Below are 14,038 nucleotides of genomic sequence, written 5' to 3'. Positions count from 1 at the left end.
TTGTACTACATGAGTTCCCACTTGAATTATAGCCTCAAGAATACTTATCCTGAGAGATAACGTGTCTTTGAAGAAGAAAATTAAAGGCAGTAGATTAAAGCATATTTGCTACTTCGAAACTTCAAGTGTTACTTTCACTACCTGTTTCTTTAATTTTTTCATGTTCATGAACATCCCCACTCATTTCTATAAGGGATAGAGAAGACTCTGGAGTTTTGACCGGAGGCAATTCTTTTTCTGAAGGTGGTGTTTGTGGTGGTGTGGCCTGGGGCGTTGGCAATGGAGTAGGCACAAGAGACTCCTGAGGGAACAAAAGTCATAACCACAGTTATTATCTCAATGCAAAATTCCTATCTTCCAAGTCTCCTCAGAGATAGCTGAGGAGGAGAGAGAAAGGCAGGTTATCACAGAACAGGAACAGTAGTTGCTTAGATACACGCTTCATGCATCTAACTCCTTCATCTCAACATGAAATTGCGCCGGGCTAAATGGTATGCCTGGACAAAACAAATTAAAAGAGTAAATTATGCATTAGAGTGATTACATTTGAAAAATCAATATGTATGGAACAGACAATTTCAGTTGGAAGGGATCCATAATGATCACTTAGTCCAACTACCTGACCACTTCAGAGCTGGCCAAAAGTTAAAGCATGTTAATTAAGGGCATTGTCCAAATGCCTCAAACGCTGACAGGCTTGGGGCACTGACCACCTCTCTACGAAGCCTGTTCCACTGTTTGCTCCCTTCTTGGTAAAGAGTAGACATTAGGAACCTTTCTACAAGGGAATTAAATGATTATATGAATTTTAATAAATCATTTGATGCAATGTTATGAAGGAAAATATTTCATAACACGGATAAAATTGACAGAACTGGCTAAAGAGAAGACTACTAGCAAAGCTGGAGAGAGGGGGGTGCTGGCCTCTTCTCCCAGGTGACGGGGGACAGGACAAGAGGGAATGGCCTCAAGCTTCGCCGGCGGAGGTTTAGGCTTGACATCAAGAAGATTTTTACAGAGGTGGTCACTGCGCACTGGAACAGGCTGCCCAGGGACGTAGTTGAGTCACCTTGCCTGGAGGTGTTTGGAGGATGGGTGGATGAGGTGCTGAGTGGCATGGTTTAGTGATTGATAGGAATAGTTGGACTCGATGATCCTGTGGGTCTTTTCCAACCTAGTGATTGTGATAGCAATAGCCGAGACAGTGACAGACTAAAACAAGCGCAAGCACAGTGGTGACATTCGGTTGGGTTGACCCTGGCTGGTCACCAAGCCGCTCCCATCACTCCCCTCCTCAACTGGACAGGGGAGAGAAAACATAACAGAAGGCTCATATGAAAAGAAAAGGACAGGGAAAGATCATTCACCAATTAATGTCACTGGCAGACAAAGGTGACTTGGAGAAATTAGTTTAATTTATTACCAATCAAATCAGAGAAGGGTAATAACTTAAAATTAAATATTAAAATACCTCTTCTCCACCTGTCCTCCTTTTTGCTAGGCTTAACCTCACTCCCAAATCCTCTACCTCCTCCCCCATAATGGCACAGGAGGAGAGAAAATGTGTGCCGCTGTCAGCTCCTCACACTTTGTCCCTGCAGCTACTTCCCCCTCACACTCTTCCCCTGCTCCAGTACGGGGTGCCTCCCATGGGAGAAAAGTCCTCTGTGGGCTTAGTTCTCTAACATGAGTCCTTCCCATAGGTTACAGTTCTTCAAAAACTGCTCCAGCGTGGGTCCTTCACAGGGTCACAGGTCCTGCCAGCAAACCTGCTCCAGCCTGGGCTCCTCTCTGTACTGGTCCACAGGTCCTGCCAGAAGCCTGCTCCCACAGGGTCACAGTGTCCTTTGGGAACATCCACCAGCTCCAGCATGGGGTCCTCCACGGGCTGCAGGTGGATATCAGCTCCATCATGCATCTCCATGGGCAGCAGGGGCACAGCCTGCCTCACCATGGTCTCCTCCACAGGCTGAAGGGGAATCTTCGCTCCAGCACCTAGAGCACTCAACTCTCCTCCTCCACCAACCTTGGTGGTTGCAGAGTTGGTTGCTCTAACATACACTTAACTCCTCTCTCCAGCCACAATTCACAGAAACATAGGCTGTGATAGAATCACCAGGTTGGAAAAGACCCACTGGATCATCGAGTCCAACCATTCCTATCAAACACTAAACCATGTCCCTCAGCACCTCGTCCACCCGTGCCTTAAACCCCTCCAGGGAAAGTGACTCAACCCCCTCCCTGGGCAGCCTCTGCCAGTGCCCAATGACCCTTCCTGTGAAAAATTTTTTCTTAATGTCCAGCCTGAACCTCCCCTGGCGGAGCTTGAGGCCATTCCCTCTTGTCCTGTCCCCTGTCACTTGGAAGAAGAGGCCAGCACCCTCCTCTAGAGAGCAATGAGGTCTCCCCTCAGCCTCCTCTTCTCCAGGCTAAACAACCCCAGCTCTCTCAGCCACTGCTCATAAGGCCAGTTCTCCAGACCCTTCACCCTTCCTGTTGTGCAGCAACTTTTCCCCTTCTTAAATATCTTCCCCCAGAGGCACTGCTACCATCAGTGATGGGCCCAGCCTTGACTTGCAGTGGGTCCCTCTTGGAGCTGCCTGGTATGGGCTCTATCGAGGACAGGGCAGGTTCTCACAGTAGCCACCCCTGCAGCCCTCTGCTCTCAAACCTTGCCATACAATCCCCGTACAGATGTTCCTTCAAAAATGACAGCAATGGAAATAAATCTGACAAGCAAGTATGACTTGGCAATTGGCCTGCTATGGAGGAATATGATGGACCTTTCCAGGCTTTTCCCAGCCCTGTTCTCCAGCACTTCATAAAGAAAACAAGGCAGTGGAACTAAAGGAAGTCTTCCAGACTAGTTTCTGGGGAATAAATCCTCAGACTGATGATTTTCACTAAAAAACTCTTAGGGGCAGTGGATCATGCTAACACATTTGGCAGTGTCCACACAACTGTGTGACACCGTGAACACCAAAGAACTAGGTAACTGGGCAGCTGAAGCTCTAAGTAGGAAACTTCACACTAAGAAGGGGTAGATGTAGAATGCATAAACTACATAGTCAAGAACTGCTGCTATAAGCTGAGCAGAAATGGAAAAAGAAGAAAGAAACCTTATAAATACACCAGTTATCCAAAGGATAACTACTAGCCATGAATAGGGGAAGACTTCAAACAACATAATTGGCTACCTGAGATTTCACTAAAGGCAGGAGAGTATGACTACTACAGCATAAGGCACCAAGGTAACCCCATCTTGCATGCTACATTATGATTTAAAACTTTTATTAGCATATTAGTGTTACCCGCGGCCAAGGCCAATCTAAACTGGAAAACATAAAAGTTCTGCCCATCAGCAAGAGTTGGAAAACACAAAGATGATTGGCTTATTTAGTCTAATTGAACAAAGGCCCAAAAGGACAAAACTAATCTCATAAATTGTGCAAATGAATATATATAGTAAGGAGAAAACAACCATTTTAGTCTAAGGACATTTCAGTTTCAGCTGGTACAGAAACAAGACGGCTTAAGCGGGTCATTAATTAGTAAATGTAGAATGGTTATTTGAAGAGGTTTCTAAGTACCAGAACAAAAAAATACAAAGAACAATCCTCTTTAATCTCATACCCCATCTATAACTCCATCATCTATAGCTCTGTAGATGTAGGATGGCTGTATTTAAGCCTACGGCACCAAAATGATTGCTCTTGACTAGAGCACAATCCTTTGGTCACTTCCAGCAGGCACTCGGTGGTATTGTAGTCTATATGCACCGTGGCAAAAGAGAAAAATTGATCTTGCTTTCAACAAAGCGTTGTATAGTGAGATTTCTAAGCACAACAACTTCACATTCATCCCAAAGTCATTATGCAACACCAGACTGCAGCACAGCCATGTTGTTACCAAAACAGGAACCAGCTGTCATTTGATTATCAAAGGGAACAGAGAAATTATCCGGTATTACAGGAAGCTCTACTAATCATTTACGCATTTACTGAAAACTACTGAAGTCAAAAGTTAGAAAGAATTAATGCTCGTTTCTACAGATATTAAAGAATGGCTGCAAGCCTGTAAGATCAAAACTAACATTGCTCTCGCTTGTTTCTTCTTACATGAAGAAATGAGTTACTTCAGTAACTTCATTTATTAATTTCATTTCTTCACAAGGAAGTGGCATTGTTAGTTTTGTTGAAAATAACAAGAGCTTTCTTTTGACAACATGAGAATAAGTACCAAGCTTTTCCCTTAGAAATCAGTTCTGCATTTGGCCTTAAAGAGAATAAAAAACAAGGGATTTTGAATGCAGCACAAAGAAATTAATTATTTTTTCTTTTCAATCTCTTTTTCTTAAGGTGAAAGAGGTTTAATCTTGCCATTATAATAAAAAATATAAAAATTCAAGTCACGCACATTCAGTTCATCAGTCTTTTTCTGTCATCTTTGTCTTGCACATAGTGGAACCATCAGGCCACAAAGAAATCCCTGAAGGTGTTCAAGGCCAGCCTGGGTGAGGCTTTGAGCAACCTGATCCAGTGGGAGGTGGCTCTGTCCATGGCAGGGGGGTTGGAACTGGATGATCTTTAAGGTCCCTTCCAACCCAAATCAGTCTATGATTCTATAAAATTATCCTTTAGAACTTCATTAGTGAAGCTTAAACAATGTGGACTCTTACCGTCATAATCATTGTACTTGGAAGATCATTTGTAGCAGGAACTGCTATCTCTGCCTGCCTGCTACCCAGCATGGTCGCAATTATCTCATGGAGAGCTTCATTTACCAAACGACTTATCATTTCAGAGTCCACTGGCACGCCAGCATCGACAAAGAGCTGAAATCCTTCACCACCTGCAACTTCAACTGAAAAGAAAGGAACTCAAAGCACGTGTCCAGGTCTCACTTACTAAAATGCATGTACTGTATTGCAGCCACTCATCTTATTCACCATGAACTTTCAAACGCTCCTCTGCAAAAAGTGGGTTTTTTTTATTTTACAGACAGAGAAACAACAGTAGTCAAGCAGTTCAGCATCATAAAAAAAGGCAGCAGCAAAGGGTAGTGACATCACAGGAGAAATGTCTTTGTCACCCATTCTCATACATTTATAAGGGAGGTAATTTTTGACATATCCATTGACAAAAGAAAGGCAAGCAAACATCACAGGCTTAGCAAAATGCCAAATCTGATTTAGATGGCCAAAGCAGAAATGGATTTGCATAGCGGTGCGTTTTATGTGTTCTTTTTCTTTTCTCTACACAATTTATTTCAACGTCTTAACATAAATCAAAGCATGCATTTTGCAGTTTCACTGCTTCAGTATTATGCACTCTTGGGCTCAGGCAACAGCTACCTAGAAAGCTTATTAAAACTAGTTGAAAATCAAGATAATCCATTTGCTAAGAACAGTAACTCCTACTTACCAATGTCAGAGGCTACAGTCTCACTGTCATCACTCTCTGAGGTGCTAACATTGGGCACCGTTTCTTTCTGAAGTGGGTACATCTCACTGATAATTCTGGCCATTATTTCCTGTTCCACCCTAGCACAATAATGAATAAAACCTATCAGCAAACACCAAGACACCTAACAGTATGCAGAAGAGCGTTCTTCACATAAAATGCAATGCCACTCAAAGGAAAGAGATGGAAGGAAGAGAGGGGAGGGGAGGGGAGAGGGGAGAGGGGAGAGGGGAGAGGGGAGAGGGGAGAGGGGAGAGGGGAGAGGGGAGAGGGGAGAGGGGAGAGGGGAGAGGGGAGAGAGGAGAGAGGAGAGAGGAGAGAGGAGAGAGGAGAGAGGAGAGAGGAGGAAGGTGTTCTTAGGAAATCATTTCTTCTTTCATATATATATACTCTCATCACTTTGTTGCATTACAACTCACCAATTTATCAACTTGTTTTCTATGGTTTCTCTCCTTTGAATCAGTTCATCCAAAACATCAGAAGACTGCTGAGGAGCAGAAGCCACTGGAGGAAACAAAGGACCATTGTATTTTGGCGAGGCAACTTTAAACTGTCCAGTAAGCTCCACTGGAGACTCAAAGCATTCTCGAATTTCATCCTTCTCTTCTTCCTGATCCTAACAAGTAAGTATTAAATTAAGTTATAGTGTGTTTCTGGAAGGCAATGTCATGGAGATAACCGTCACATATTTTTCTTTGAGGAACATTTGTAGCTATGTCATGGCACATCAACCACATTCTCTCTCCTTCCCATGTTGTAGTTAATTGATATAATTCTAAACTTAGCAAATCATAAATCTGGAGAGGTACAAGGCTACAGGAACCACTAAGTAAAACATGATTTGGCTCATATTTCCTGCCTGTGCTGGACAGGGCAGGGAGCCAATGGTAATGCTAATGTTTGAGAAATTTACTTGTGACATAAGTCAGATTTTTTTAATATATGTTCCAGAAATGCTCCTCCTTTAAAAAAAAAAAGAAAAAGGTAACTCTCTACAGTTACTGGGGTTTTTGGTTTGGTTTTTGTTTGGTGGGTTGTTTTTGTTTTTTTTTTGGAAATTGTCTCCAATAGTCTCCAAAAGTTAACGAGCATGCAGTCAGTTAAAATTCTGATGAAGCTGCCAGCACTGAAGACTAGATATTAATATGTTACACATTCCAGTACTTGAAGGGGTCGTAGAAGAAAGCTGGGGAGAGACTTTTTGCAAAGGCATGTAGTGATAGGACTAGGGGAAATGGCTTTAAATTGGGGAGGGGAAGACTTAGACTAGACATAGGGAGGAAATTCTTCACAATGAGGGTGGGGAGGCCCTGGCCCAGGTTGCCCAGAGCAGTGGTGGCTGCCCTACCCCTGGAGGGGTTCAAGGCCAGGTTGGATGTGGCCTTGGGCAGCCTGGTCTAGTGGGAGGCTTCCCTGCCACAGCGGGGTGGAATTAGATGATCTTTAAGGTCCCTTCCAACTCAAACCATTCTGTGATTCTATGATTCTACGGTTCTATGCTACAGGTATGTTTGTACCTTCACCGCCTTCAGCTGCTGAAAGTTAGAAGGCATTTCTGGGTACTTAATTCACCAGACCCTCACAGCCATTTTTGAATTTAACTTAACGTGCTATTTCTAAAAGTAATGAAAGTGACTCAGGACACATTATAATGCTTGACTGTTTCCAAAGATGTCACCCTCCTCTTCCCCCCTCAGCACACACACAGCATTAAGCCCCCAAAAAGCAGTCACCAACCCATCATATCATAATGCAGCACTTCAGAAATGTCTCCTGATGGATGAGAGCCCGCATCCTTCACACAGAGTATTAAAAACAAATGTCTCTAATAGTAATATGATTCTCTAAGAAGAAAATTTGGCATGCCAGAAGGAGATGAAGAGCTGAGCCCTAAATTACCAGTGAGAAGCATGTGATACTGCATAAGAGAGCTCACTGTAAATCTACATTTACTAAGATTAATCTCCAACATAGAGAGGAGAAAAAGTCTTTTTCCCTTACATGAATTAAATTTACTTTTAACCAATAGAAAAACCCCACGTTATATATGTTCTGTGAACAAAAGAACAAATCTAAAACCAGAAAGAACAGAGAACAGGGAAAAAGGTACTAGCATATTCCTGTCTCCTTCCCCAGAGCAGCATTCACGCTTCTCTCCTACCTTAATATACTTTAAAACTGAACAGCCAGATAAGCCCATGATGGGTATTACAACAAAGAGCTATTGGGGAGCAGGATCCTTCTGGATCTTTAAATAGTAATAATTCTTCAAAGAAAAGCTGTAACTTACAAAGGAAGCCAAACAGAATATAAATATTTGGGTGACAAACAAATATCTCTAAACCGTTCTAGGCACAGAAATAAGACAGTAAAGCTAAACTCAAAATGGCACTGGAAGCCTACAAGCTGATAAGCAGTTCGTTCTGTTAGAATATATGTATTCATAACCATAATTCATCCTGACAGCAATTGCAAAGATCTCTTTGTCCAGGGTTTCTTTATGCATTTTCTTCCGACTGCATTACTCCATAAATTTTCTTTGATGTTGCCTATTTAATATGATCTTCTCTGAAAGTGTGCAAAATACAAACATCTGGATTAAATAAACCGAGTACATACAATAAATCTCACAGATATTCAGTAACTTCTGACAAACTTTTATAGTTTTCCTGCATTTCTAAATCATGTGCAAAAGTATTTTATAGTTAATAGCATACAAATCCAAAGGAAAATGATTTTCATTTTGGGGTGATATATAATCTCTGCTGAAATAAAAAAAAATATAACAGTCAGTATTTAATTATACAGATCGAACTTGCACATATATCACTTTGTAGATCAATCCTGCACTCAATTCTGCACTTTACCTCCCTGGAGACGGTTGAAAATATCTATCATGACTCCAAATCAAAATAAGGCATAAATTGGAAAGTCTTTCAGATGTGATTGGAATATTAATCACTGTTCTTTATTGTAAAGTATCGAGCTGAAATTCTATTTCCCAAATTACATTCAGATAATTAAAAGAATGTTTGAAACCATTAGGTGACATAGATTAAATTTGCTCCATAACCAAACATGCACATGCTTTTTATTAAAGCCATCCCAAACTTAGCCACGGATTTCCTCTCGATAGATTTCTAAAGCAGTTTTCACAGGCAAGGTCAGGCTGCATTGCAGGTGCCAGCCGTGATCTTTTGTCTGAAGAATTATGCGTGTAAAAAAAACACTACCCCAAAGAGCACCTATGGGAAACTAGGGCTGAGGAAAATGCACTTACTCTGACCTCCACAGGTTTTGCATTTTGTGGTGGTATTAAAGATGGAAGCAAAAATTCTGAGAAACCACTCCCCACCTTGCAATTAGTGCATGTTCAGAGAGAGCAAACGTGTCTTTAGTCTAAAATCCTAGTAAGTTTGTTAAAGGTACTGCAGGATCTGGCTGCTGCCTAAGAGTTGAAGAGTAGACTCGATAAAACTGAGCATCTGCTCTGGGTTGAGGTGAGCTGAGTGAGTTTCTCACTCTGAATAAGGCAGCGTCCATGCAAGAGCCAGCCTCATAAAATCTCTTCTGTTTGGAAAGTCTGAACCTACTTTACTGATCAAAAATAAAGTGGTGTGTAAATCAAAGCTGTAGTAGCCTTTTCCGCTTTCCTATACATGCAAGACCTTAGAGAAGACTTCCAGTACTTGAAGTGGATTATGGAGAGCAAAGGAGGGGCACTTTATCAGGGGGTGCAAGGATAGGATAAGGGGGAACAGTTTTAAGCTGAAAGAGGGGAGATTGAGATATTAGGAAGACATTTTTTCCTGTGAGGATGGGAAGGCCCTGGCCCAGGTTGCCCAGAGAAGTTGTGGCTGGTCCATCCCTGGAGGTGTTCTAGGCCAGGTTGGACGGGGCTTGGAACGCCTAATCCAGTGGGAGGTGTTCCTGCCCATGGCAGGGGAGTTGGAACTGTATGGGCTTTAATCATAGAATCATAGAATCACCAGGTTGGAAAAGACCCACTGGATCATCGAGTCCAACCATAAGGTTTAAGGTCCCTTCCAACCCAAACCATTCCATGGTTCTACGATTTCATTCATTTTCTTATTATGAAATAAGAGCATCTAATTCAAGTATTTTGGCAGACAGAGCTCTGGGTCTTTAAAGGGCACGGTGGTCATAGGAGAACAAGGTGCATCACTTCTTCCCATTGCAAGGCTTGTGTTTTACCAGTCAGGACACGTTGCTTTGGTCCACAAGAATGCTACAACAAATCACTGTTGGGTTATGCGATAAAAGGTTTGTCTCCACCCACAAAATGAGTGCAGAAGATTGACGAATAAGCTAATATGACAACTGAGCTCTTCAATACAGCCACTCCCAGGGCTATCAGCTTCCACCTCCAAGAGTGAATCTCAGCAAGAGGAGCCTGTGGAAAGACTCTCCGTAACACCCTTCTTAAGGCTGGACAGGTGCATTTGGATGAAGTGATGACACTATGATTTATTTTGGGAAGCACAGAAACATATTTTGTGATGTACATTTTTTATGTGGTGCAGACAGGGAGGATGTGGAAAGGGAAGGACCATGGTGGTTTGGAGAGGTACACGTGTGGGAAAATAGAAGGATAAAGAGACAAAAGGGATGGGCTGCACGTAAACAAGCGGCTGCTCAGCACACTTGCCTCTCCTTGCCCTGTGCTTGATCTGTCCTGTCTGCTCACAAAATGCTATTTCCAACTACTTTCCCAACCAAGGGGATTTCAAGGGAGGGCTAAAAAGATGATCAGAGGGCTGGAGCACCTTCCATACGAGGACAGGCTGAGAAAGTTGGGCTTGTTCAGCCTAGAGAAGAGAAGGCTCCAAGGAGATCTTATAGCCACCTTCTAGTTCCTGAAGTGGCTACAAGAAAGCTGGGGAGGGTCTGTTCACAAAGGCTTGTAGTGATAGGACGAGGAGCAATAGCTATAAACTGGAGAGGGGCAGATTTAGACTAGACATAAGGGGAACAGGACCAGTACGCTGGTGCTGAGTGCTGAGCCGTGCAGCCACTCACGTACACACATGTATTGCACATGTATGTTTGTACATGTATTGGCAAAGCACGCTCAGCCTTGCTGCTGGCCAGACCTGGGAGCAGGCAGCCCAACCGATCAGGCCACCAGCGCTTACAACTAGCATTTCAGCTCTTAAGTATCTGTTACATAGGTATCTTGTAGCAGAAAAGGTAAAGCAAAACCCAGGAAAAGGAAATAACTGGGCCAAAGTCCCGGAGTCTTTTTCCAATATCCACCAGGGAAGAAAATAAATGAAAAAAAGGAGATAAAGAAATGCAATTTCACACAAATACTGATCCTCCTCAGTCCTAACAGTATTAAGGTTTTATAATACAAGGGGGAAGACAACAATAAGCTATTTTTCCATATAGCATTTTATGCACATTTTTTCATGAATCTGAAGCCTCTTTTATAACAATAACTTTGCTTCCTTTTGATGTCTTAAATACCCCTGCCACTCCAGAGGTTGATTTTATGCTTCTACATTGTGTTTGCCTTGCACATTTTTAGGAACGTTGTCTGTGTGGTCATAGGCCAAGCACATGTTTCACTTGGAACAATTTTAATATTGTGGTTAAAATATCTCCCATTGCCAAAAAGAAAAGATAAAAGCAATCCAGCAGAAAAATGAAAAAAGAAATAATGAATAACTATTATTCACACAGAAAGAAATTTAACATTGCACCTTTTTTCTGTTAGTTCATAAACTGATTTCTTAGATAGCTTTCCTATTTATTTTTATAAAATAAAGCTTTTTTGTGCAAATAGGAGAACAGTGTTGAAACAGATTTAACTCCTCCCCTCCAATAACATAAGGCAATTTTGAAGCTAAAAGTGAATCGCTTAGGACCGACTTAGGACGGGGGACAGGACAAGAGGGAATGGCCTCAAGCTCCGCCAGGGGAGGTTTAGGCTGGACATTAGGAAAAAATTCTTCACAGAAAGGGTCACTGGGCACTGGAACAGGCTGCCCAGGGAGGGGGTTGAGTCCCCTTCCCTGGAGGGGTTTAAGGGACGGGGGGATGAGGCGCTGAGGGACATGGATTAGTGTTTGATAGGAATGGTTGGACTCGATGATCCGGTGGGTCTCTTCCAACCTGGTTATTCTATGATTCTATGAATAAAGCATTTTTGATACATAGATTTTGATATGCACACAGCAAGTCCAGCTCGCTAGAAAGAAGCTTGAGGAAAAAGTACTTCAACAGAAAGCCAAAACAGCAATTTCAAGTTTTTGGTATTTACTGAGTTCTAAACGCAGCAACGGATGGTAGCCGCCACCTTCCACAGAGGCAGGATAAGACACAACAGCAGGGTGACAGCATCTCACTGCCTTCAGAGGCAGCCTCTCCCAGCTACCGGAGAAGTGAAATACAGTTTGGATCACCCACCTGGAGCACCTCCCATACGAGGACAGGCTGAGAGAGTTGGGCTTGTTCAGCCTGGAGAAGAGAAGGCTCGGAGGAGACCTTATAGCGACTTTCCAGTACCTGAAAGGGGCTACAAGAAAGCTGGGGAGGGACTGTTCACAAAGTCTTGTAGTGACAGGACTGGGGGCAATGGGGATAAACTGGAGAGGGGCAGATTTCGACTGATCTAGTGGGAGGTGTCCCTGCCTATCACAGGGCAGTTGGAACTAGATGACGTTTAAGGTCCCTTCCAACTCTAACTATTCTATGATTCTGCGATTTGTCAGCCCAGTTTCTGACTGACAGGAAGTCAGCAAAGGAGATGTGCTACCCAAAAAAATTAAACTGTAAAAGAGTATCTCCGATACACTCCTATTATCACAATCCAGGAAGAGCGATGCTGTTAAACACGCACACAGTAACAAGGCATTCAGCAAAATGGTGTTCAATGCCCAATTGGATGAGGTTTCAAGCAACCTGATCCAGTGGGAGGTGTCCCTGCCCAGGGCAGAGGGCTGAGAACTGGATGAGCTTTAAGTTCCCTTCCAAACCAATCCATTCTATGATTATGTGATTCTATGAAAACAAAATCTTATCAACTCTTAAAGGGATCCACAAGATGAGCAGCACATGCTGAACACAGATACTCATATCCACTACTTGCCTGCTTTTTTTTTAGTTATATTATTTTTGTCTGAAACTACAATTTCCTAGAAGGGAAACCTTCAGAAAATACTTCCACATTTTTAAATATAAGTCACATTACTTAAAATCTGTAAGACCATCTTATATAGGTATTACATTTAGATCTTAAAATTGTGAAACTTAAGTGCTATAATCACTGCTGATTTTAGACAACTACTGCCATTTCTAGTGGATCTAACACATCTAAATAAAAGCTAACTTTGGTTTTTCATTGTAATTCTTCAAAGGTCCTTTACTTAATAATACACAGTAAATTATAAAATTGTTTATAGCACTGTAAACAGTTCACTGTTGCTCAATGTCTATTATTAAAGTTGCTAGTAGGACAAACTAATTTTCTAAATTGTGTTTTCAGTATGACAGAATAATATAAAGGAAATATAAAAACGTTTACATGGCAAAGGTGTCCTTTCCTTTTAATTACCTCCATGACATCAGTAACCTCAACGAAATTAGTTCCTGGAAACTTCGTGTCTTCCTCTTCACTACATACATCTTCTGGAGTCTAATAAAGACAGATTGAAATTGTGAGGTATTTCATATTAGGTGGAAAAACATGAGCTAGCAGAAAAACTTCATTACAAGAATGCAATTAAATCACCACTGATTGTCAACAGCCCGAAACAAGAAAAGAACATTTCACTCACCTTAAAAGCTAGAAGTATTTATTTGCATAGGATAACAAGATACTATTAGAACTCTTTTTTGTATGCTGACAAATTAAACCATCTCACCATCAAAAGTTCTAGAGCAATAATGGTAACTATTACTAGAAAAGTCAGTAAGACAAAATATAGAACCATTAAGGTTGGAAAAGACCTCTAAGATCATCCAGTCCGACCCTCAACATAATCAATGCACCTACTAAGCCATGCCCCAAAGTGCCACATCTACACATTTTTTTTTAACAGCTCCAGGGATGGAGAATCCACCACAGCTCTGGGCAGCCTCTGCCAAGGATTCACCACTCTTTTGGTAAAGAAATTTTCCCCAATATCCATTCTAAGACTCCCCTGGAGCAACTTGAGGCCAGTTCCTCTCGTCCTAGTGCTTGTTACTTGGGAGAAGAGACCAACTTGGTTGAAGAGCCCACAGAGTAAAACAAATGATACTTTTAGAGTCTTGTGCCACATAAGTTACTTTTCTGTGATTTCTACAACGTTAGTTAATAACATTTTTAATCATAATCACTATCTCTGTTCACATTCTCTGTCTTAGTTAGTGAATACCTTGACTCTGGAGGACCTAACTCCTTAAGTGAGAATAGCAGCTAACACACAGGGTAAACAAAGTACAATAACTATAAAGAAATACTGCCTGCATCACCGTGCCTCTACACTATCCAGTCTTGTGCTTTCATTACTGCTTAAATTAGATTAAAAACACTCCTGAAGAGTTATATGGAAAGACAATAGAGTAGA

At 42.0% G+C, this 14,038-nt stretch overlaps 1 protein-coding gene across 11 annotated transcripts in view; it reads right to left on the bottom strand.

The window, feature by feature from the left end:
- KIAA0586 (KIAA0586 ortholog) overlaps positions 1 to 14,038 on the bottom strand; it is an 83,134-nt gene that overhangs the window by 43,411 nt on the left and 25,685 nt on the right. For 9 of the 11 annotated variants that reach the window (XM_069856750.1, XM_069856740.1, XM_069856741.1 and 6 more), the window contains exons 17-21: positions 13,006 to 13,122; positions 5,882 to 6,078; positions 5,424 to 5,542; positions 4,679 to 4,863; positions 142 to 301 (exon numbers count right to left, since the gene is read on the bottom strand). In XM_069856750.1, coding sequence (XP_069712851.1) covers positions 142 to 301; positions 4,679 to 4,863; positions 5,424 to 5,542; positions 5,882 to 6,078; positions 13,006 to 13,122 — 778 coding nt within the window. The remainder of the gene's footprint in view (positions 1 to 141; positions 302 to 4,678; positions 4,864 to 5,423; positions 5,543 to 5,881; positions 6,079 to 13,005; positions 13,123 to 14,038) is intronic. The other 2 variants (XM_069856742.1, XM_069856751.1) reach the window with 1 other exon arrangement.

This window comes from Phaenicophaeus curvirostris, chromosome 5 (genome assembly GCF_032191515.1).
Source record: "Phaenicophaeus curvirostris isolate KB17595 chromosome 5, BPBGC_Pcur_1.0, whole genome shotgun sequence".
Taxonomy (NCBI): Eukaryota; Metazoa; Chordata; class Aves; order Cuculiformes; family Cuculidae; genus Phaenicophaeus; species Phaenicophaeus curvirostris.
Note: the sequence above shows the minus strand (reverse complement) of the source record. Positions and strands in the feature narration are given on the sequence as shown.